Source organism: Grampus griseus (genome assembly GCF_964374135.1).
Source record: "Grampus griseus genome assembly, chromosome: 14".
Classification (NCBI taxonomy): Eukaryota; Metazoa; Chordata; class Mammalia; order Artiodactyla; family Delphinidae; genus Grampus; species Grampus griseus.
The window spans coordinates 16,293,658-16,313,726 of record NC_139008.1 but is presented as its reverse complement, the minus strand read 5'-3'; the positions used below and the strand labels follow the sequence as shown (position 1 = coordinate 16,313,726).

General features: G+C 59.4%; 5 protein-coding genes across 9 annotated transcripts in view; 2 read left to right on the top strand and 3 right to left on the bottom strand.

Annotated features, from left to right (window-relative positions):
* Nucleotides 1-3,180, top strand: part of SGF29 (SAGA complex associated factor 29) — a 32,802-nt gene extending 29,622 nt beyond the window's left edge. For 2 of the 4 annotated variants that reach the window (XM_082670858.1, XM_082670857.1), the window contains exons 7-12: nt 57-121; nt 1,019-1,148; nt 1,220-1,366; nt 1,607-1,642; nt 1,751-1,913; nt 2,516-2,947. In XM_082670858.1, the coding sequence (XP_082526984.1) occupies nt 57-121; nt 1,019-1,148; nt 1,220-1,366; nt 1,607-1,642; nt 1,751-1,913; nt 2,516-2,815 (841 nt within the window). In that variant the 3' untranslated portion in view covers nt 2,816-2,947. The other 2 variants (XM_082670859.1, XM_082670860.1) reach the window with 2 other exon arrangements.
* Nucleotides 3,181-3,327: 147 nt separating this feature from the next.
* On the bottom strand, nt 3,328-7,092 carry LOC309832857 (sulfotransferase 1A1). The gene is made up of 9 exons (XM_082670861.1): nt 6,942-7,092; nt 6,472-6,622; nt 5,538-5,721; nt 5,308-5,433; nt 5,139-5,236; nt 4,502-4,628; nt 4,303-4,397; nt 3,627-3,807; nt 3,328-3,498 (listed from the first exon to the last, which is right to left on the bottom strand). The coding sequence occupies exons 3-9, from the start codon at nt 5,683-5,685 to the stop codon at nt 3,338-3,340; spliced, it is 936 nt and encodes a 311-aa protein (XP_082526987.1). The 5' UTR covers nt 5,686-5,721; nt 6,472-6,622; nt 6,942-7,092; the 3' UTR covers nt 3,328-3,337.
* A 535-nt stretch (nt 7,093-7,627) lies between these two features.
* Nucleotides 7,628-10,584, bottom strand: SLX1A (SLX1 homolog A, structure-specific endonuclease subunit). Its single transcript, XM_082670862.1, has 6 exons — nt 10,096-10,584; nt 9,503-9,554; nt 9,081-9,410; nt 8,084-8,211; nt 7,835-7,922; nt 7,628-7,753 (listed from the first exon to the last, which is right to left on the bottom strand). Exons 1-6 carry the CDS (start codon nt 10,281-10,283, stop codon nt 7,724-7,726), a joined length of 816 nt encoding a protein of 271 aa, XP_082526988.1. The 5' UTR covers nt 10,284-10,584; the 3' UTR covers nt 7,628-7,723.
* An 87-nt stretch (nt 10,585-10,671) lies between these two features.
* Nucleotides 10,672-11,434, top strand: BOLA2B (bolA family member 2B). Its single transcript, XM_082670863.1, has 3 exons — nt 10,672-10,803; nt 10,895-10,992; nt 11,292-11,434. Exons 1-3 carry the CDS (start codon nt 10,741-10,743, stop codon nt 11,389-11,391), a joined length of 261 nt encoding a protein of 86 aa, XP_082526989.1. The 5' UTR covers nt 10,672-10,740; the 3' UTR covers nt 11,392-11,434.
* Nucleotides 11,435-13,731: 2,297 nt separating this feature from the next.
* Nucleotides 13,732-19,780, bottom strand: CORO1A (coronin 1A). Of its 2 annotated transcripts, XM_082671034.1 has the most exons (12): nt 19,698-19,717; nt 19,112-19,194; nt 17,322-17,520; nt 16,048-16,170; nt 15,828-15,957; nt 15,555-15,739; nt 15,288-15,407; nt 14,984-15,088; nt 14,725-14,870; nt 14,552-14,609; nt 14,247-14,462; nt 13,732-13,945 (listed from the first exon to the last, which is right to left on the bottom strand). In XM_082671034.1, the coding sequence occupies exons 3-12, from the start codon at nt 17,517-17,519 to the stop codon at nt 13,841-13,843; spliced, it is 1,386 nt and encodes a 461-aa protein (XP_082527160.1). In that variant the 5' UTR covers nt 17,520; nt 19,112-19,194; nt 19,698-19,717; the 3' UTR covers nt 13,732-13,840. The 2 variants fall into 2 exon arrangements, with proteins under 2 accessions (XP_082527160.1, XP_082527161.1); XM_082671035.1 differs by lacking the exon at nt 19,112-19,194 and having other exon boundaries at nt 19,698-19,780.
* Nucleotides 19,781-20,069: the final 289 nt, after the last annotated feature.

The window sequence follows — 20,069 nt, the reverse complement described above, 5'->3', positions numbered from 1 at the left end:
AAGTCTGCGCTTTGTGCTTCATCCAGACCTCTTCTTTCCCTTCTCCCTGCCCTCAGCATCCTCCGGAAAGCCCTAGATAAGATTGCGGAAATCAAGTCTCTGTTGGAAGAGAGGCGGATTGGTGAGTTAGAGACGACCAGGCCGGCATTCCTGGACCAGGCGGAGTGAGGGTTCCTGAGAGCAGCAGTCAGGTCTCCCTGTAGGGGAGCCTGTGACCTCAGTCTGGTGGGATTGTTCCGGGGGCTTCTGACAGAGAAGCGCCTGGGCAGCATGGGGTGGGGAAGGGAAAGGGGATCATTCCCAGAGCGCCCTGCAGACCATGCTGATTCCCCTGCTCCCTCTACTGCCTGGGTCAGTCACTTCCCTCCTTCCTACTGCCACCCACTCCCATTTCTTGCTGTGGGAAGAACCAGAGCTGCACCCTGGGTGTCTTGAAGCCAGCCTTCCACATGGAGTTTACCTACACGAGGCACTGGCTTCCAGAGCCCTCAGGCTGCTGTGGCTTTGCCACCTCTCTTGCCCCAGTGAACCCCCCGTGTGCAACTCCTCACCCATCAAAAATGCTGTCACACTGCCAGCTGGGTTTGTATGAAGTGGCTGCGTGTGTTGAACCATGCCTGAGGAGGTCAGGGGTCTGTCCACATTTGAGAGTTTGTTTTTTAAACTTTTTGTTGAATTACAACATATATTCATAGAAAAGTACACGTAAGTGGACATACAGCTCACCGAAACTTTCACTAACTGAACATAACGGATGTAACCAGCACCCCCGAATCCCAGCTTTTGCCCTTTCTAGTTCCCTCTCCCTAGGGTACCCACCCTCCTGGTGTCTCACCATCTGGGTGGTCTGACTGTGGGCATCTGGTGGAAGGGGCGGGATGGCACCTGGGCCCTTGGTGCTAACTTGGGCGGTGGGGCTGCAGGCTGAGCTCTGCCAGCCCGATGCAGGCAGGCTAGGGTGGGCCTGGGGGCGGGAACCCTGTCCCTGGTGTCTCAAAGGCTCACTTCTTTCCCACAGCGGCCAAGATCGCGGGCCTGTACAATGACTCGGAGCCCCCTCGGAAGACCATGCGCAGGGGGGTGCTGATGACCCTGCTGCAGCAGTCAGCCATGACCCTGCCCCTGTGGATCGGGAAGCCTGGTGACAAGTGAGGGCGGGCCCGGGGCTGGGGGCGCTGGCAGGGAAGGGACTGGAAGTGACATTTTATTCCACCCTCAGGCCCCCGCCCCTGTGTGGAGCCATTCCAGCTTCTGGGGACTACGTGGCCAAACCTGGAGACAAGGTGGCTGCCCGGGTGAAGGCTGTGGATGGGGATGAGCAGTGGATCCTGGCCGAGGTGGTCAGTTACAGCCATGCCACCAACAAGTGAGTGGACGCCCAGCCCTGTGGGCTCTTCCCCCGTCACCACACCCACTTGGGCTGCGACTCTCACCCGTCTGCAAGATGGGAGAAAAGCAGCTTCCCCTGGGTGCCGGTGGGGATGGTGTGTGAAGTGGGCTCCTGGGCTACTTCCCTTCCCTGCCCTCCTCCCCCGCCTCCTCGGGGCTCCCTGACTTGGACTATGCACCTCCCTGAATCCACCGCTTTCCTTTTGTTTACCCACAGGTATGAGGTAGATGACATTGATGAAGAAGGCAAAGAGTGAGTGTGCTCATGGGGGGGCTGTGGAAGCCTGGGGGCAGCTAGGCTGCTGGGATGGGGCCCCCACCTGGCCATGAGTTGACCTTAGCTCCCCCTCGCCCCCACCAGGAGACACACCCTGAGCCGCCGGCGGATCATCCCACTGCCGCAGTGGAAGGCCAACCCGGAGACAGACCCCGAAGCCTTATTCCAGAAGGAGCAGCTCGTGCTGGCCCTGTATCCCCAGACCACCTGCTTCTACCGTGCCCTGATCCACACGCCCCCGCAACGGGTAAGCCAGCCTTCACGGGAGAGACACTGGCCCCGCTACAAGGACCAGCTGGGTCATGGAACATCTTCCCACTTTCCGTCCCCTTTTCCTCATCTCACAGCCTCTCTGAGCTAGGAGGGTCCTGCAAGTTGGCCTTTGTCTTCTGCTTAGTCTGCCCTACAGCCCTGCCCTCTAGGGCAGCACCAGCCAGCCCTCCTCTCCCCAAGCTTCAGAGCCTCAGCAAGCCCTGAGCAGAATGGACCCGAAGCATACTCTAGTCTAACCTCGCTTTTGCGCTGAGATGGGAAGTTCAAGGCCCAGGGTCTGTTTTGGACCCTTGACTCCTGCACCACTGCCCTTTCCTTGGCTGAGCTGCTTTCTCTCGAGCTCCTGACATCGCTGACGCCCTGGTCACCCATCACCTGATGGGAGTTTAAAGGCTGTTCTCCCCTCTTCCTCCAGGATACCTGCCTGCTGCCCTCTAGGCTGTCTTTTTTTTTTTCTTTTTTTTGCTGCGTTGAGTCTTCGTTGCTGCGTGCAGGCTTTCTCTAGTTGCAGCGAGCGGGGGCTACTCTTCGTTGCAGTGCGTGGGCTTCTCATTGCGGTGGCTTCTCTTGTTGCAGAGCACGGGCTCTAGGCACGCGGGCTTCAGTAGCTGTGGCGCACGGGCTTGCTTGCTCCGAGGCATGTGGGATCTTCCGGAACCAGGGATCGAACCCGTGTCCCCTGCACCGGCAGGCGGATTCCTAATCGCTCTGCCACCAGGGAAGTCCCCCTCTAGGCTGTCTTTGATCCCTTTAACACGGGCTCCCTGGTACCAGACCCTCCAGTTATGGCCCATCCACGTAGGTGGCAAGTCTCCCTTCTCCCTGCTCTTCATCCCTTACCCTTGGCCCTTTGTTGTTGAGGAAAGAGCTCTGTAGTAACAGGGACTGGGTTCAAACATCTAGACTTCCTGAGTGACTACGAGGACAGGAGAGGCTGGGGGCCCACGAGCCAGAGGTTCCTGTCTGTCTAGGTTTGGGGGGGCCTCGCCTGGAGGTCTCTGACCAGTCACTCCCGTCTGCCCCCTACTGCAGCCCCAGGATGACTATTCGGTCCTGTTTGAAGACACCTCCTATGCAGATGGTTACTCGCCTCCCCTCAATGTGGCCCAGCGGTACGTGGTGGCTTGTAAGGAGCCCAAGAAAAAGTGAAGCGGCCTCGCGGCCTCGCAACCTCCTGACACCCTCGAAGGGGATGCACACAAGATTCTGTGATCGAATAAATATTCCTCCTCCCTTGTCCATGTCTCCTGGGTTTTACTTTTCCAGACCCTTCCTTCCCGCCCAACTAGGGCGAGCTGGAGGCCACCAGGGAAGACGGCCTCACTTGGTCCCAGTGGGCATGCACCCTTTTGGCTCGGGTTCGTCCTTTGCTTCCAGCAGAGGCTGTGTTCGCACACATCAGATTTTATTGTCGAGGCCTGTCTCACGCTCACCCTGATGAGCACCACTCAGCTCCCAGCGGAAGTGGAGGTGGCAGCCTGCCATCTTCGCAGCATAGTCGGCTTCAAAGCGCTCATTCTGGGCCACAGTGAAGGTGGATTTCCAGTCCCCAGTGATGCCTGGGAGAGACGAAAGGGGAGAGGTCCCCGTCACAGAGGAGGCCCTGACTGGCTGAACGGCGGCTCTAGCTGCTGCTCCCCCACTCTCTCCCCAGATGCCCGTGCCCGCTCCCTGGGGCAGCTCTCACCTTTCCTCATGAAGGCAGAGATGCTGTGGTCCATGACTTTGGTGGGTATGGTGCTGTAGTTGGTCATGGGGTTCTTCTTCATCTCCTTGAAAGACGTGTGCTGGACGATGTGATCCACGGTCTCCTCTGGCAGAGAGCGCCCCACGAACTCCAGGATCTTCTGAATCTCCCTTTTGGGGTTCTGGAGCAGCAGAGGGGCTCCTCAGTGGAGGTTTGCATTGCTTGCTGAGCAAACAGAAGGGAGGTCCCTTTCTAACCCTGTGGGGATCTGGCCACTTCTGCTTAGAGACCTCAGACCCTGTTCCTTGACTCTGGTCCTCTTTCCCTAGGGCAGGTTTGATTGCCTTCTGCCCTGTGGTCCTTTATTACAGATGTCTGGTTCCTGCTGGATGAGAGGAGGGACAGTCCTCTTTCATAACCGTGGCCCCAGGAGAAGCAACAGCAGTAACTAGCTGATGGATGAGTGCACGGTTGCTGACTCGAGTGCTAGGAGATAAGAGCTATACAGGGTACTGCTGCAAGGGGGCACTGCTGCTCAGTCCTGCGGAGGGGATCCAGGAGGACTGGGCTGTGGGCTGTCATAGGGGAGGGGTGCTGAGAGGGCCTTGGCAGGTCACTGTGAGGTTCCTGCCTCTCTGCATGTGACATGGAGGGACGTAGAAGCAGGCGGTCTCACCTGCTTTATGTCCTCATAGAAGAGGTAGAGAACAGGGTGGGTGTGACTCAGCTCCCACCACTCCTGCACGTGCTGGTACCAGGACCCGTAGGACACTGGAGAAAAGGGCAGGGGGCATGGACACAGAGGTTGGCATAAGTTGTAGCTGGTGCCCCTCAGCTCCACCCCACCCCTTTCCTTCCTCCAGAGTCAGCCCCACCTTCCCCAGCCATGAACTTCTCCAGGAAGCTGTCCCAGGTGCCAGGGTCAGGGTGCACCTTGGCCATGCGGTAGAAGTGGTAATAGGAGACGGCCACATCCTTTGCATTGCGGGCGACGTAGACCACCTGGAGGGGCAGATGACCCCCCCCAACCCGGCACCATCACCACACAGCACACTGGGCACTAGGTGTCCCACCCTTCACAGCATCCTTGCCAGGGAGGTTCTCTCGGTTTGGCTGAGGGAGAAACGGGTCGAGGCTGACTCACTTGCAGTCCCATGGTGTGGGCGAGACTGAGCTGGGGCTTGAACCCTGCTCTGATGCCGAACTCTGGGCTGCTCTCTGAAACCATGTTTTATACTAATCTAATCCCCTCAATGCCACTCTGCCTGAATTTGGAACAAGGCGTGCTGGATTCCCACCAGCCTCTCTTCCACGGGCCTGTGAGCCCGGCTCTGCACAGAGGAGTCTCCTTTTCACCAGATTATCTGACCCCACTAGAGCCATCAGGCAGATGCCCCCCGCCTCCCTTAAGATGAGACCAGGCTGGAGGAGGTGAGGAGACCTCCCCAGAAGGTAGGGCCAAAGCTGGGATGGCCCCAGCAGCCTCCTTCCCTGGCTTCCTCTGCCATTCACCTTGACCTTCTGATCCAGCAGCGTCGGTGGAAGCAGAGCCAGGGGCAAGTGTGTCTTGATCAGCCGTGGGGCTGGTGTATCTTCCAGAAGCTCAGCACCTAAGCCGTAGGTAGGGAAAAGCCGGCTGAGCTGGAGCCCGAGTCCTACCTCCCAGCACCCCGCCACATACCTGTGGGAAGGCCAGGGACCCTCAACTCAAGGAAGGGCACCCGGACGAAGATGGGGGCTCTTTGACACTTCTCCAGGTCGCCACCTTGGTAGATCAGGTCCAGGATCTCGCTTACCCAGGTGGTGCCTGGAGAGAGAGGGAAATGGGAGATGAGCAGGGCTGAGCACGCCCCTCCCGGCCCAAGGTGGGGACTGCAGCCCAGGAGAGGCGTTGGTGCCCTCATCACCTACCGGATTTGGGGTAGGTGCTGATGAGCAGGTCACTGGGCCAGGCCTGGAAGCTCTGCAGAGGCCCCAGCCCCTCTGCAAAGTACTTGATGAGAGGGATCCCCTTCATGTGCTCCAGTGGCGGGCGGGAGGTGTCCTGGACCAGCTCCATGCTGCCACGTCAGGGTCCAGAGTGTAGCTTCCTTCCCTTAATAATATCACAGTGGGGCCAGCTGTTGAATTCTTGCTTTGAGGTAAGGAAACTGAGGCTGAGGGAGCCGCTTGCCCACGCTCACAGAGCTACTGAGTGGTGGGGCTGGGATTCCAAGCCAGATCCAGTGCTCACCCAGTGGGTCACACCCAGGCTCATTTTTATTTGCCCGCAGAGCTTTTAAAATCCCAAACCAATTAAAACACTCTCTGGGGATAGGACCCAGATAGCAGTTTTTTGGAAGCTCTCCAGGGGATTCCATTGTGCACTTGAGAAAACCCACTCTAAGTCCTGCCTGTCTGAACTTCCTGCCAGCCCCCAGCTTGCTTTCTCTTCCTGCTTTGCCTCCGGGCCTAATCCTGGTGGGCTCCTCCCTGACGTCCCCTCCTTCAGCTCCCCTCCTGGCCCCTCACATATGTTGGAAAACTCCAAAAAGGCCAGTTGGGCCTGAGACCCTGCTTGCCCAGCTACCCTCCCCAGCTTGGAGAAAAACACAGCCAATTGAGCAACCGTTTGGGGAGCCGGAATCTGGTATGTGAATGGGCAAAACTCATGACTCACTGGAGGAGGGGGAGGGGAGGGAGGAGGAGGGGGATTATTCAGGCCAGGCTGTAGATTGAGATGGGCAATCCATGGGGAAAGGGCAGGGTGTGAGAAGCCGGACCAGAAAGCTCAAGCGACAGGATGAGAGCCAGCAGCGCAAGCTGAGGGAGATCCAGCCCAGCCGGCCCACCACCTCGCTCTCACCCGACTTCTCTGGATCGTGGCCTCCTGACGTCTGCGTGCTGCGGCTTAGAACGCAGAACGGCTGTGGTGTGGTGAGGGCAGAACTGCTCTCTGAGCTGAAGGTCTTGTAGGTCCAAAGTGGGAGGGGTATGGAGCCGGCACTGGGACTTGGCTGTTGTCCAGGAAGGAAAGGGTGAAGTTCGGGGTGGGAGAGCCCCTCTGTGCTACTCTGCTCAGTGCCCAGCTGGAATCAAGCTTAGACCGGCCTGAAAACCTAAGATGTGGGTTTAGTGTGTAGAAAACAGAAGACTGAAACTAGACACAAGGGTGCAATCGTTTTCTTTTTTGTTTTTTGGTATTTCGAGCTGTAATCCTGGCTCCTGACCTGCCCTCTGAACTCCACCCCTGAAAAGGGGGCCAAAAGACAGCTTTACCTAATGGACCCAGTCTAGAAAGGGCAGAGGAGTGGAGGGGAAATGTGGGACACTCACCCTCCTGCTGGTTCCCGGCCAGTCTTGAAGAGGCCAAGGGTTCAGGTGGAAGGCAGCTCAGAGGCCCCCAGCAGCCCAAACATTGTTCCAGACACTTCTGGCTCTGACCACGAGGCCAGTCCAGAGGGATGTGCGTAGGCCGGGTCTTGGGGTTTGCGGCAGAGCCGAGCAGGGCAGGCTCTTTTTGAGGCAGCAAAGGATAGGAAAGAGCCAGAATGCTTAGGTCGAATAACCCTGGGAGTGAGCCCCAGCTCCATGGCTCCCGTGGGAAGGCGGCTCCCGTGGGACAGCACGGAGCCTCACTCATGGTTGGTAACACAACAGCCCCCAGAAGGTGCTTTTTTTTCTGTGGGTTTGAACAAGGCTCTGCAGACAGAGATGAGAAGGAGTTGGGGCTTAGAGAGCCACAGGACCCCGTGGGGGAACAGCATCCCCCCTCTCCTCCTCGGCCTTTGTCCTTACTGTTTGGATTAAAGTCTGGAGTCAAGCTGAGCACCGGAGGTGGGGGGGCTCTGTGTGCAGGGTGTGAGTCTCCCAAGCCCTCAAAGGACTATGTGACTTCAGAGGCTGGTCCGTGCTGGGGCCAGTGGCCGTTCCCCACTCTGTCCTCCTCAGGCCCCAGGGACTGGCAGGGCCTCTGCCTCCTACCCCACTCTCCCACCCCCCAGCAAACACCAGAAGGTACCTTAACTCAGACTTTTTATTGTACTCAAGTAAAAACTGCCCAGACCCACAGGGGGTGGCACAGAAAAGGAGTGGGCAGAGGTTGGGGACGCTGAGGATCAGATCTCCAGCATGTCGGTCCAGTGTTCCTGTGGAGACAAGAGGGCTGGTGAAAGGCAGCCCAGGAGATGGGGTGGGGTAGTGAGGCTGGGGCCCAAGCCACCTCTCACCTCTTCTAATTCCGAGTCCTCCTCTTCCTCCTCGGTGCCCATCCGGCACAGCCAGATCAGGTCTCCCCACAGCAGTGAGTTCTTACAGCTACCAGGGGTGCGGTTGGTAGGAGATAGAGTCAGGATCCCAAGCCTCCTCCAGGCCAGGACCTGGGCGCTAAGATGAGGACTACCGCAGGCCTGGACTTGGACAACGGGGCACCGTCTTCCCAGAGCTAAACCAGGCTGGAGTAGGGGTGCTGGACTCACCCAGGGCATTGGCCCTCTAGGGGCAGAAGCTGCCCTGGCTCCTCCTGCAGGAACTCCTCTGCCAGGCAGATCACATGGGCCCTCAGGGAGCAGCCAGGGTGGGGGCAACACAGGGGGTCTTCTTCATCCTGTCAGAGGTGGCAGGCAAGTAAGAGAGAAAATGGGGAGTAATGATGTAGCTAGCAATGGTGAAGAATTTCTATGGACTAGACACTGTCCCAAGACTTTACATAAAACCACCTTATGAGACATGCGCTCTTGATACTATTATTTGTAATTTATAGATGAGGAAACTGAGGCACGGAGACGTTAAAATACTGGCCCACAGGGACTAAGCTGGCCAGTTTTCTCTGAGTGTTAGCAGCGATTACATAACACCACGGCAGGGCAGCCAGACCTAGAGTTCCTTAAAGGCTGAGCAATCTCAGGCAGGTCACTTAAGCTCTGAATGGCAAGAGCTCAACTTACATTTACTGAGGGCTCAGTAGAAGCCAGACTCATCATCTCAATTAATTTATTAAATATTTATTGGCAATCTGCTCTGCACTAGACCCTGTTCTACAGTAGTGAAAAGGAACTAAATGCCCCAGCAGAGTTTAGAATGGGCGGGGGGGGGGGGCAGAAACTGATAACAAGGTAAATAAAATACACAGTATGTCAGACAATAATAAGCGTTAAAAGAAGCCAGGGAAGTGTACGAGAAAGAGTGGCAATTTCAGATGGAAAACCAAGGAAAACCTCACGGAGGAAAAGTGGCATTTTATCAAGACGTAAGGTCTAGGGAAGAACCTTTCAGTCAAAGGGAAAGGGCAAAAGCCCTGAAAGGAGAATACTGGCGTCGAGGAATGGCCGCAAGCACTATGATCCCCGTTTTCGAGATGGGGGCAGACTGGCCAAAGGGTGTCAGTGGGCTGCCCAGTCCCTCAAGAAACAGCTTGATCTTGAGTCCTCTGAATCCTAGACCGCCCTGACCCGGAGACCAGGTGGAGAGTCTTACCTGGAGCACACGCGCGCACAGGGTGCAGCGGGTCTCGGCGTCATGCTCCAGCTCGGACTCGGTGTCAGCCGCGCGGCGCCTCGGGGCTGAAGCCCGGGGCGGCGGAGGCCCGAAGGCCAGCGGCACGTGAGGCGGCGGCGGCGGGCAGAGATCCTGGCGGAAGTCGGCGCGCAGCCAGCGCAAGGTGAGTGGGAGTCGCGCCCAGGGCGGCGCGCGCAGCATGTGCGCCAGCACGCGCAGGTGAAAGGCGAAGGTTGCCTCGCCGCGCAGGCGCGGACCCACGTGCGCCAAGCGGCGCGAGGCCTGCGGATGCTGCCAGGCCCACTCGAACTGCAGGCGGGGAGTACTGAGCTTCAGGGCCGTCCGAGGAAGGCCCTAAGCCCTAGCCCCCGTCCTCCCGGCACCCCCGTCTCTTTTCTTACCCGAAGGGCGGCCACTGCGGAGGGGAAGCCGTGTACGATGAGCACCATCTCCCTGGGGAAGAGAATGAGGGGCGCGGCCTGTGAGCCCCTCGCCCCTCCCCGTGTCAAACCGAATCCCCTCGCCATGGTGCGCCTCCGGTCCTACCCGAGAGGGGAGTCACACCCGGCTTCAAGCCTAGCCCACGAGGCTCTGCCCCCTTCATGGAGGTATGTCCCCTCGCACCTGCTAACCTCAGGCCCCGCTTCCAGTCACAGGTATTCAACAGCCCTCCTCAGTTCCTCTCCCTTCCAGGCTTTCTCTATTCCAACCCAGCCTTGTTCACCAAGCCCCGTGTCGATGGACCAAACCTAGATCATCAATCCCCTTCCCACCCAACCCCCTCCTCTGAGACCCACAGCCCAGACTCACAGGGCTCCGCCTCCCCACTACCCCTTCTCCCCCGCGATAGTCCCCCCCTCGTCACTAGGACCCCGCCCGCAGCCCTGTTTTTCAGCCCCCACGCCGGCCGCGCCCCTCTCAACGGGCCTCCCCTCCGCCGGCTCCGGCCTCCTCCTAGAAGCCCTTCTCCTGACAGTGACCCACCGCCTCTTACCAGGGCCCGCGTCCACTGGTCCGCCAGGCCCCGCCTTTTCTGCGGCCCCCGTTGTGCTGCTGCACCCGACGAGCAGGGTTGACCGTGAACCCTACGTAGACGCGGCCCCGGTGCCGAGGGTTCAGGCAGTAGAGCAGGTAGACGCCGAAGAAGCGCCCGGGCCTCGCCGCGCCCCCTGTGGGGCCCATCGGAACTTGGGGGTTGATTGCTCTGGCCTGTGACCCCGGGGAGAGCTGGGTTGCCAGGGACGCAAGATGCTCGTCTCGGAAAAAGCGCTTGGGGGCAATCCCAAGGTACCCTAGAGGCCACAGCAATGCAGGCTCGTGCACCCTCTACTAGCTGGAGCTAGGGTGTCCAAACCGGGGCGCAGATCCCGGGCTGCTGTGCAGGCGGCGGGTACCAATTAGCGTCCGCCGGGGCCTTATGCAGACTCTGATTGGCTGACTGATGGTAGGTGCAGAAACCGGAGACTGTTGGAAAACTGGGCTTGCAAGAGGGCGGAAGTGCTGTGTTTACTGACGCCTTAGTAAGGGCGGAAGTAGAGACCTCAACGGAAGTGGCGCTAGTAAGGGCGGAAGCAGTGTGGCAGGGGTGCGAGCAGGGGTACTGTCCCCGCTGGGACGTCGACCCTGTTGGGCTGCCACAATGGAACTCAGCGCCGAGTACCTCCGGGAGAAGCTGCAGCGGGACCTGGAGGCGGAACACGTGGTGAGTTGCGCGGCGTGGACGCTCGCCCAGCGAGGGGAACAGGGCTCCTGAGGGGCGGGCTTGGCACCATCCACCCCATTCTGCTCCATAGGAAGTGGAGGACACGACTCCCAACCGTTGCGCGTCTAGCTTCCGAGTCCTCGTGGTGTCGGCCAAGTTCGAGGGGAAGCCGCTGCTTCAGAGACACCGGTGAGACCCCAGGAAAACCTCATTCAGCGCGGCCCCAGCTCCAGGACTACATCCCCGGCCGCTCCCCGAAACCTAACTCACCCCCACCAATGCGGCCCAGCACCGCAGACCACGACCCCAGCGATCCCGCCTTCATGGCCTCTGCTTCAAATATTGAGACTTCAGCCCTCTACCTCTCTTGTTGCCAGGTTTCAGGGACTACAACCTGGGGGACACTTCCAGTCTCCCGGCTCACCCTAGATTCGGGGTCTGCGACGCAGGCCCCAGCCTGCCGTTTTCTAACCCCATCTCTCTCTCAGGCTTGTGAACACTTGCCTAGCAGAAGAGCTCCTGCACATCCATGCTTTTGAGCAGAAAACCCTGACTCCAGAGCAGTGGACCCGTGAGCAGCAGAAATAAGGGACCTGGACCTGCACATCTATTAAATTATGAGTCAGGCCCAGCTTCTGTGTCAGTGTGTGTTGTGTGTAGGAGGGTGAGAGGTGTGCAGAGGCCGGGTCTAGGGCCTGGCTTCTCCCTGCCCTCCACTCTCCATTGTTTTACTTTGGGCAAGTACCTCTCCACACAGAGGCCTTCGTGTCCCCACTTATAAAGTGAAAGTTCAGTTCTTAAAGTCCCTTCCAGGGTGGGCCTCACAGGTCTTCTTTGTAATCCTTGGTGGACCCCCTTGGGGTACGGCCACTACCCACCCGACCCACCCATTCATTGACCATTGCTGGGGGTTCCTGCTCTGTCCTCCTTCAAGATGCATAGATGAGAAGTGCTCACGGTTTTAGGGCCTTGGGCAATTTAACAAACCTCTCCCTCTCCCTAATATCATCCCAATGTCAGAGGCATTATAGAAGATTCCACACTTCCCCTGTTGGTTCCCCAAGCCCTTCACCGCCTCAGGGACCTGGTACCCTAGCAGGGGCTTCCCAACACCTGGAATGGCAGTGTTTTCTGGCCCCTGGAGAAAGTCCAGTGACCCTTTGGCCCTGGGCTTGATGTGGCCACAGCTGACCCTGGAGAGCTGGTGAAGTTTTTCAGGAATGGAGGGGTGGGATGGGCATAGGGTTACAGCAGGAAAGTAAGGCCGACCAGAGCCACAAAATTGGGGCATGTGATGCCCTAGAGTCGACACAAGTGCCAGAGTTGATTAGGCCTTGCATAGGTGAGGGCCCTGAGACCCAGGAGGAATAGGAAGTGTGCTAATTGGGGCCAGAGCTCTTTGGGGGTGAGAAATTGCAGATTTCAACCATCCCACCTACCCTGTTCTCCTGTTTTCAAGGCCAGTTTCTTGGCCCCTAAATTACCACCACCCCCACCCCCATCTCCCTCTCTTGTTTCTCTCAGAGGAAGCTGGAAATCATGGTGAGTAGGGGCTAACCCTTCTGAGTTCCGAGGATCCTTCCCTGAACTTTTTTCCGTTTCCCTGGGCCAGGAGAACTAGTGACTACCCACAAGTCTGCTTCACTAGAAGGGCCCATCATCCCTTTGTGTGGGAGACTGAGGCCCAGGCTCCAGATGGTCTCCTTCTCTCTGTACCACACCCCTGATTGGATCCACCCCCTGGGTTCACAGAGCTGTGGTGGAATCCCTCCCCATTCTATAGATGAGCAACTGAGGCGTGGAGAGAAGTGACTTGCCCAGGGTCACATGGTTTGCATAGAGATTGAGACCCAAATGGGCAGACAGGGACATTTGTACAGCATGCCAAAGGGGAATGGGGGTTCAAAAGGGACATTTAGTCCTTGCTGTGGTCCCTATGTGGATGAACAAAGCCCTGCTGTGGCCAGGACACCCATCCCCAACAGTCCTGTGTCCCAGCTCAGGGGGGATCACCTGCTAAGTTGGCCATCGGAAACCCATTTCCAAGTCCCCCCTTGATAGGGCTTGACAGATTGAGGTCAGACCCAGGTGGAAGCCACAGACAGGGTTCAAGAGGCAGCCATGTGGGGGCTTCCCTGGTGGCGCAGTGTTTGAGAGTCCGCCTGCCGATGCAGGGGACACGGGTTCGTGCCCCGGTCCGGGAAGATCCCACATGCTGCGGAGCGGCTGGTCCCGTGAGCCATGGCCGCTGAGCGTGCGCGTCCGGAGCCTGTGCTCCGCAACGGGAGAGGCCACAGCAGTGAGAGGCCCACGTACCGCAAAAACAAACAACAAAAAAAAAAGAGGCAGCCATGTGGTGCAGGGAAGGCTCTGAACTAGAAGGGGAGACTTGCATCTTGACTCGGGATCTGTCCCTCAGCAAGCCCAGCTCCTGCTCTCAGCCTCAGTTTCCTTGCTTGTAAACTAGGGTCAGGGCCTATTGCTTTGATTCTAAGCTTTCTTCTTACAAAAGGACCCCTTATTTTGATCCCTTGGGCTTACAGTTTGGAAGATGTCATGTAAGTGTTGGTTGCTTCATCTTCCCCACAAGCAGGCAGCAGTGTCAGGACAGCTGCATGCAAGCTGGTGTTGTGGTTGACTGGCAAAGGCAGATTTGGGGTAAACAGAATGACCGAGGCTCCAGGCTAGATCCCTGAGCAGCTTCGACCTGCCAGCTGGAAAACGGAGCAGGCTCCCAACCCACATCAGCGCAGGATGGCTCCCACCCGCAAAGGCCTGTTCCTGTCTGTGGTCTAGGGCGTTCAGAGGCATCTCCCCAGCCCGCCCCTGCCATGGGTCAAGCTCATCGAGGCTATGGAGGGGGAAGCTCAAGTGCAGGTCAGTTCAGCAGACCCAGCATCTGGTGACCAGTCACTGGAGTCTGAGAGGTACCAGAAAATAAAGCCATTTTATTAGTATTTTCTTATCTGCCATGGTGGCCTGAGGAGTGGGAGTGGAAGGGAGGGAGGCGATGCCGTTGGCCTCAGCCGGTGGTCCTCTACTTGGCCTGGACTGTCTCCTCCAGCCTATCCAGGCGCTTCTGTAGCTCCTGTACCGTGGCCTGGAGCTTCCTCATCTCTTCCTCCAACCGGGATACGGCATCCTGGGGGATCCAGGACTGCATCAGGCCCAGCTCCTCCCTGGCCACTAGGCCTCTTCCCAAGAGCCCCAGGGCTTGGGCCCTTCTGTCTCTCAGCCAGAGAGCTGCAGGCCTATAAGCCTGAAACCTGTTTTCTGAGGCCTCAGGATTATCTACTCCCAGCCCCCAAAGGATCCCCAACATTGTGAGTTTGGGCTGCCCCAAATGCCAGCCTCTTTCCACTGGGTCAATGACCACATCGGTAGCAGCCCCTGCCCTACCCCATCTTCCTGTCCCGATTCCCGGGCTCCCATCTGCCTCTCACCGAACTGGGAACGCCACTGGCCTCAGGTGCCATCCTCTTGCGCCCAGTGTCCAGGCCCCGGTTGATCCTCAGCTCCCGGCTCTTTGGGGGCACGTAGCCATCCTTGAGGGAAATGAGAAGGGGCCCGGCATCCCGACCCCCTAGCCACTCCTCAGCTGTGAGGGCAGCGTCAGGCCCTGCAGTGGGCGGGTACAGGTCCTCCTGGAACAGGTCCGACTGTGGGGCAAGGCCAAGGCTGGTTAAGAAAATGGGCCACACCACCACCCGCCACTCCGAGAGCCCGGGGAGGGACCCTGGAGCATCACCTTTCTAGGCACCGTCATGGCGATGGGCTCACACCTCCGCTCATGCAGCTTGTAGAATCTGTGGAAGCAGGAAGGAGATCAGCGCCCACAGCATGGCTGGGCTGGGACTGAAGCGCGGCGTGCGGTCGGCACTGCCCAAGGAGCATACTCAGGTCAGGGGCAGGGGCAGTTACCTGGCAATCTCACACTTGTTCACCTCCAGACCACGTTTGGGCATGTAGCCCATGCCACGCTGGGACTCCTTGGAACTGAACATGGAGAGATAGTGCAGGAATGGGGCCTCGGAAGTGATCTCGAAGTACCGGATAGAGCTGTCACCCTGCAGGTGGTGGATGCAAGGGAGGATCAACACGGGCAGATGCCTCCAGCCGTGGTCCTTTCCCAGTCCCCCTGCCCACCTTGCTCCCCCGACCCCCTGCCCAACTGGGCCACCTTGCCACAGAGGTAGACAATGTTGGTGTCAGGGTCAAAGAAGGGCAGCAGGACACCGCTGCTCGTGTCCAGTTCCTGCAGGGACAGCGGCTCCTCCAGGTGCTTCTGTAGAGACGGGCAGGGGTTTATAATGAGCTGGACCACGTCAGGCCCAGGTGCGGTCCAGTGATGGAGGAGTGGGGTGGGGGGCTTATAGACCAACCAGCGGAAAACCCCATCTCGCGGTGGGTAAACTGAGGCCATGGCCTTCCAGCCAGACACTTGGCAGGGCTGGGACTAAGCCTGTTCCCCTCCGGGCACTCACCGTGTCCCACAGCGCCACCTGCCGCTCACTCATGCGGCTGAAACCTGTGGTCAGGATGTTTCCATCTGACACAAACACGGCACGCACAGGCCGGGTCCCCTCATGGGGACGGTCCTTCTCCTGGAAGGAAAGGGAGGGGACCGGTCAGGCATCCGCACGCACCCCCTAAGGGCCAGGCCCCAGCTGGGAGTGGGTAGCATCTAGGGGCCTGGTTGGTGGTGGGTAGGAGGGGCAAAGCTCTCAGGGTCAAGGGTCAAGGCAACTCACAGCTACAATGGTGCCTTTGCGGGGCTCAATGATGCGGAATCGCTTGTCGCGGCAGGAGGTACAGATGAGGGCGCCATCTCGGCTCCAGTCCACGCTGTAGATTGTGTCCGGGTGCACGTCCGAGCCCAGTGTCAGCATGGCCGCCCCCGTGCCCACGTCCCACACCAGGATCACATTGTCGCAACCTGGGCGATGCCCCCAGTGTCAGAAGTCATGAGCCTCCCACCCTCGCTGTCAGGGGACCAGCCCTCCCTGCTTCTCCCCCCCGGGCACCTGCACTGAGAAGCACATTCTGAGCTGTGGGGTGCCAGGCCACAATGCCCACGCGCTTGGTGTGGCCCTCCAGGGTGACGACAGGCTCCCGCAGGGGCAGCACCAGGCCCCCATCAGGGATCTCCCACACCTGCAGAGAAGCGGCGAGTGAGTCTCGGGGGCTCCGAACGTCAGCTCCAGTGCTGGAGCCCCCTCCTGGCCCGTGTGTCCCCACACTCACCATGACTGTGCAGTCCTCGGAGCCACTGGCAATGACATTATCATTGTGCGGGCACCAGGCGATGTCCAGCACTGGGGCCGTGTGGCCACAGACCATAGGCACGTTCTTGTCCACACGTCCAGTCTAGAGGACACAGCAGGGCCTCTGAGGGAGGTGCTTTTGCCCTCCAAACCCAATCCAACCTCCCCATTCCCCTCCACGAGGCACGGAGAGAAAAGCTGTGAGGTCCCTGGGAGGCAGAGCGGGGCCTGGGGTGGGAGGGTTTGGTCCTCTGCCCCTGCCCCAGAGTTCTCTGGGCAACTCAGTAGTGCAGGATGGGCACAGGGGGCTGGTCCTGCCTTGCCGTCAGAGCCTTGCCAAGTTCCTGCCATCTCTAGCTCAATTTCTCATCCATGCCCCACGGCCTGGTACTCCCACCCCTGCTTCCCCAGGTGAGGCCCCCATGGGAAGACAGGCCAGGGCCCTGGGCATGGGACAGGCTGCTGGGGGGTAGTTATACTGGGGCTGGAGTTCCCCAAGGAAGTGTGTGTGAATGATGGGGCTGTAGGGATGGGTCCTTCCAAAAGGACAGGGATGGGGAAGTCTGTCATAACCGGCCCCCCGGCAGGAGCAGAGATTTGGAAATGGGCTCTTCCGGGGACAGCTGCTGCAGCAGGGCTTCCTGTGTGAAGAGCGGGCCCAGCTCTCACCCCGACAACCACTTCCTCTTCTCTTGTTTCCATCGAACCTTTTAAGGTAACAACTGAGGGCCTGTCTCCCCTTCCTGTCTCACCACCCAAGAGCACAGGAGTGTGCTGGGGGTGGGGGTCAGCAGACAACAGGGCAGGGGAGGCAAGATCTGACGGAGGCCAGGTTGGGGGAGCCGAGAGGGTCTCTTACATCACCCCTGCCTGTGAGCTTGGAACCAGAGCTTGCTGCATTCCCAAGGGCTCCGAAAGTTCCCTCCAAACCCTAAGAGCACTTGCCCAGACTCCATCCCAGCCCTCTTCGTGCTCCCGAGGGGAGAAAGGTCCAGGCTGAGAACTGGGAGGCCTGGCCCTGGGTCTGCAGGACTCACTGTACGTCCCTTCCCGTGTCATCTCCCCTCTAGCTTTAGCTTCCATCCGCCAACTGCATGTAGGAGCTGAAGGAAGCCTAAGGTTCATCTGGCTCAGCTCAACTTTACAGACAACACTGTGGCCTGGGAAGGCTTGGGGATAGTCAATCACCTCATCAGGACCCCCAGGGGGCCACTAGATGACCAGAGCCCCCCCACCAGGGCTCCAGGGGCTCACCTTGCCCAGGGGCAGCACCAGGAAGGCCCCTCCCCCACTGGCCTCACAGATCAGGGCCACGAACTTGGGGTTGACAGAGCAGAAGCCACTGTCCCAGGTGTTCTGTGAGACGCGCACGTCCTCATAGCACTGGTCAGCCTTGGCCGGCTGTCCAAACACGTGGCGGAACTTGCTGGAACGGACCACTTGCCGGCTCATCCTGGAAGGCACACAGGTGGAGGGCTTTTCTCCCTTCAGGTCAACTCTGACCTTACAGTGGCCCCCATCTCCCCCAGGACCCTCCTCAGTCTGGCAGTCATGGCCTCAGCTAACTTCCCCAGCATGTCTCCCCGGCCCCTTGCCGCTCTCCTCTGTAACTGACATCCTGCTACGCTCACACTCGCCTTGCCCACACCTCCTCACCCCTGGCTAACCTGCAAGGCCCACCTTCTCAACCCGCCCCAAGCCTGGCTTCTGTACCCTCAGCCTCCCCGGCAGAGCCTGATGTGGGGTAGCACCTAGTGCCGATTTGACCACAGAATGGTTGACGGACACAGAGCCCTTCCTCTCTGACGGGTCACACTCCGGGGCCTCAATGCGACAGCTTGGAGGGTGGGTTCTCTCAGCCTCAGTGTCCAGACCTCACACCCTCACACCCACATGAGAAGCTGCCTAAAGGCAGGGGCCCTCCCCGCCTCCAGGCCCAGGGTTGGACATGCTGAGGGAAGCAGCGTGTAGGTTTGCCTGGGAGGCATGTCCTCAGTGGCAGGAGGGCTTCCCCAGCAGGTCTCCGGGCTCCAGAAACAAGCGGATGGCTCAGGTCCCAGCATCACCTCCTCCACGCACCTCTGCTTCTCGCCTCTGCTTAAGCAGGTGCCCTTCAGTGCCTTCTCCAGTCCCAGTGGAACTATGCTCAGGAAGGGAGAGGCCGGCACCCACTTCTCAGACGGAGGTCCAGCTAGGATGGTTTTCCCCCCGGGCTGGGTGACAGCGAAGCCAAGGGGCCTGCCTCTGGCTCCCCAGGCTCCAGGCCCCCATCCTGGCGCCCAACAGCATCGCCTTCCAGCTCACCGTGGGGGCCCCCCCAGGGCCTCTCCTCCACGGCCCCAGCTTCACCCTTTTGCTCCCCCTTCAGGCCTAGCCCTTCTCACTGGGGGCTCCAGCCAGCCTCGCCCATCCCGTGACTCTCCAAGAGGCTCCGGGGTCCACCCGCCCGGAAAGCAGGTGAGGAGCTTGCGTGAGGAGAAGCAGTCTGGGGGCAAGGGATCCATCCCAGATGGGAAGCCTGGGTCTGGGGAGAGGGAGCCGCAAATCGGAGGTTGGGAGACAGGAAGCCATCGTGCCACCCCACCTCCTTCCCCACTGCAGGTACCAGGCCCGGAAACCACGGAAAGGGGAACTTGGTCTTTTCTTGTTTTGCTCTCAACCCCTTCCTGTCTCCAAGCTCAGGGCAGCTGCTGGGCTCACCCCACCCTGCCCCCGACTGCCACCCCAAAGACTCCCATTCTGGGGAGAGTCCGGTCGGCGCGTGTCCTGACCCCCGGGCTCCCCCACCTCCATCTTGGCTGCGGTGGTCCCTCACCCTCGCCCGCTCCCGGAGCTCTCAGACACGCAGACGGACCCTCCTCCGCGCACCCACACCCCAGGCGAGTCCCGCCACGCGGGGCGTGAACGGGCTCTGTCCCCGCCTCCGAGCCAGCTCGCTCTGACAGTCTGTCGGCCCCCGCAGAGGGCTTCTGCCAGGCTCCCGCCTGCCCCACAGGTGGCCCAGGGCAGCGATGCCGAGTCCCGTCCCCGGGCTCCAGCCTTACCTGCTGCTGAGAGATGAGTGACCCCCCAGACGGAGGAGGGAGAGGAGGAGGAGGAAGCAGCTGGAGGAGCCTGCGACTGCCGGCTGAGGATGCTCTTGTCAAGACAATGAATGAGAAGCAGCGGCGCCCGCCTCCTTAGGGGTGGCAGCGCCCCTTTGGGCGGAGCTCTTGAAGGGGAGAGCCCTTCCCTCCGCAGAGGCGCCGCCTCGCCCCACCAGCCCGCAGCCTCCCCTCCCCTCCCTTCTCCTCCCTCCCCGGAGAAGCTCAGCGCCTTAGGCTGCCAATTCGAAACCAAAACAGATGCTGCTGGCCCGTCGCTGACAATCTGATCTGCACTTTTTAATGTCAAAATGTAAAAAATACCCGTTCCTTCTTCCCTCCTTCAGCCCACCCCCAGCCTACTCGCCATCCTTCGCCTGGCATTCATAAAAGGGCCCATCAGTCCTCCCAGCGGCCTTGGTACAGCCCCCCCGCCCCCCCCCCCCCCCGCCCCAGCTAAGGCTATGCTGCCATCTCTTCCCCCACCGACGACGCTCAGGGAACAGGAAGGCGGGGGGACAAGGAGGAGGGAGAACCCTGCACCCACCTGCACCCAGGAAGCCTGGGGCCTCTCCGGGCTCCTACATTTACAAGCAGGTGGCCTTGGGAGAGTCACTTAACTTCTCTGGGTCTGTCCTCACCTAGGAGCACCTCTGCCTGCCTCACAGGGGCGAATGAAATAATTTGGTGTTATGGAGAGCCTCTTTGCGCAGGGGCTACGGAAGTGAAAAAGTCAGAGTTGAGTTCCTGCCCCAAAGAGCTCTCAGTCTACTGAAAGGAGAGGCACAAATAACAGCTCCAAGAGCTAAGTAGAGGCCGAAGCCCAGACTTCAGACTGAGAGGAAGGAGTTCGTTCCCATCCTTGGCATCAGAGTCTGGGAGGTAGCAATGCGGAAAGACCCGCTCTAGAATCCGACTG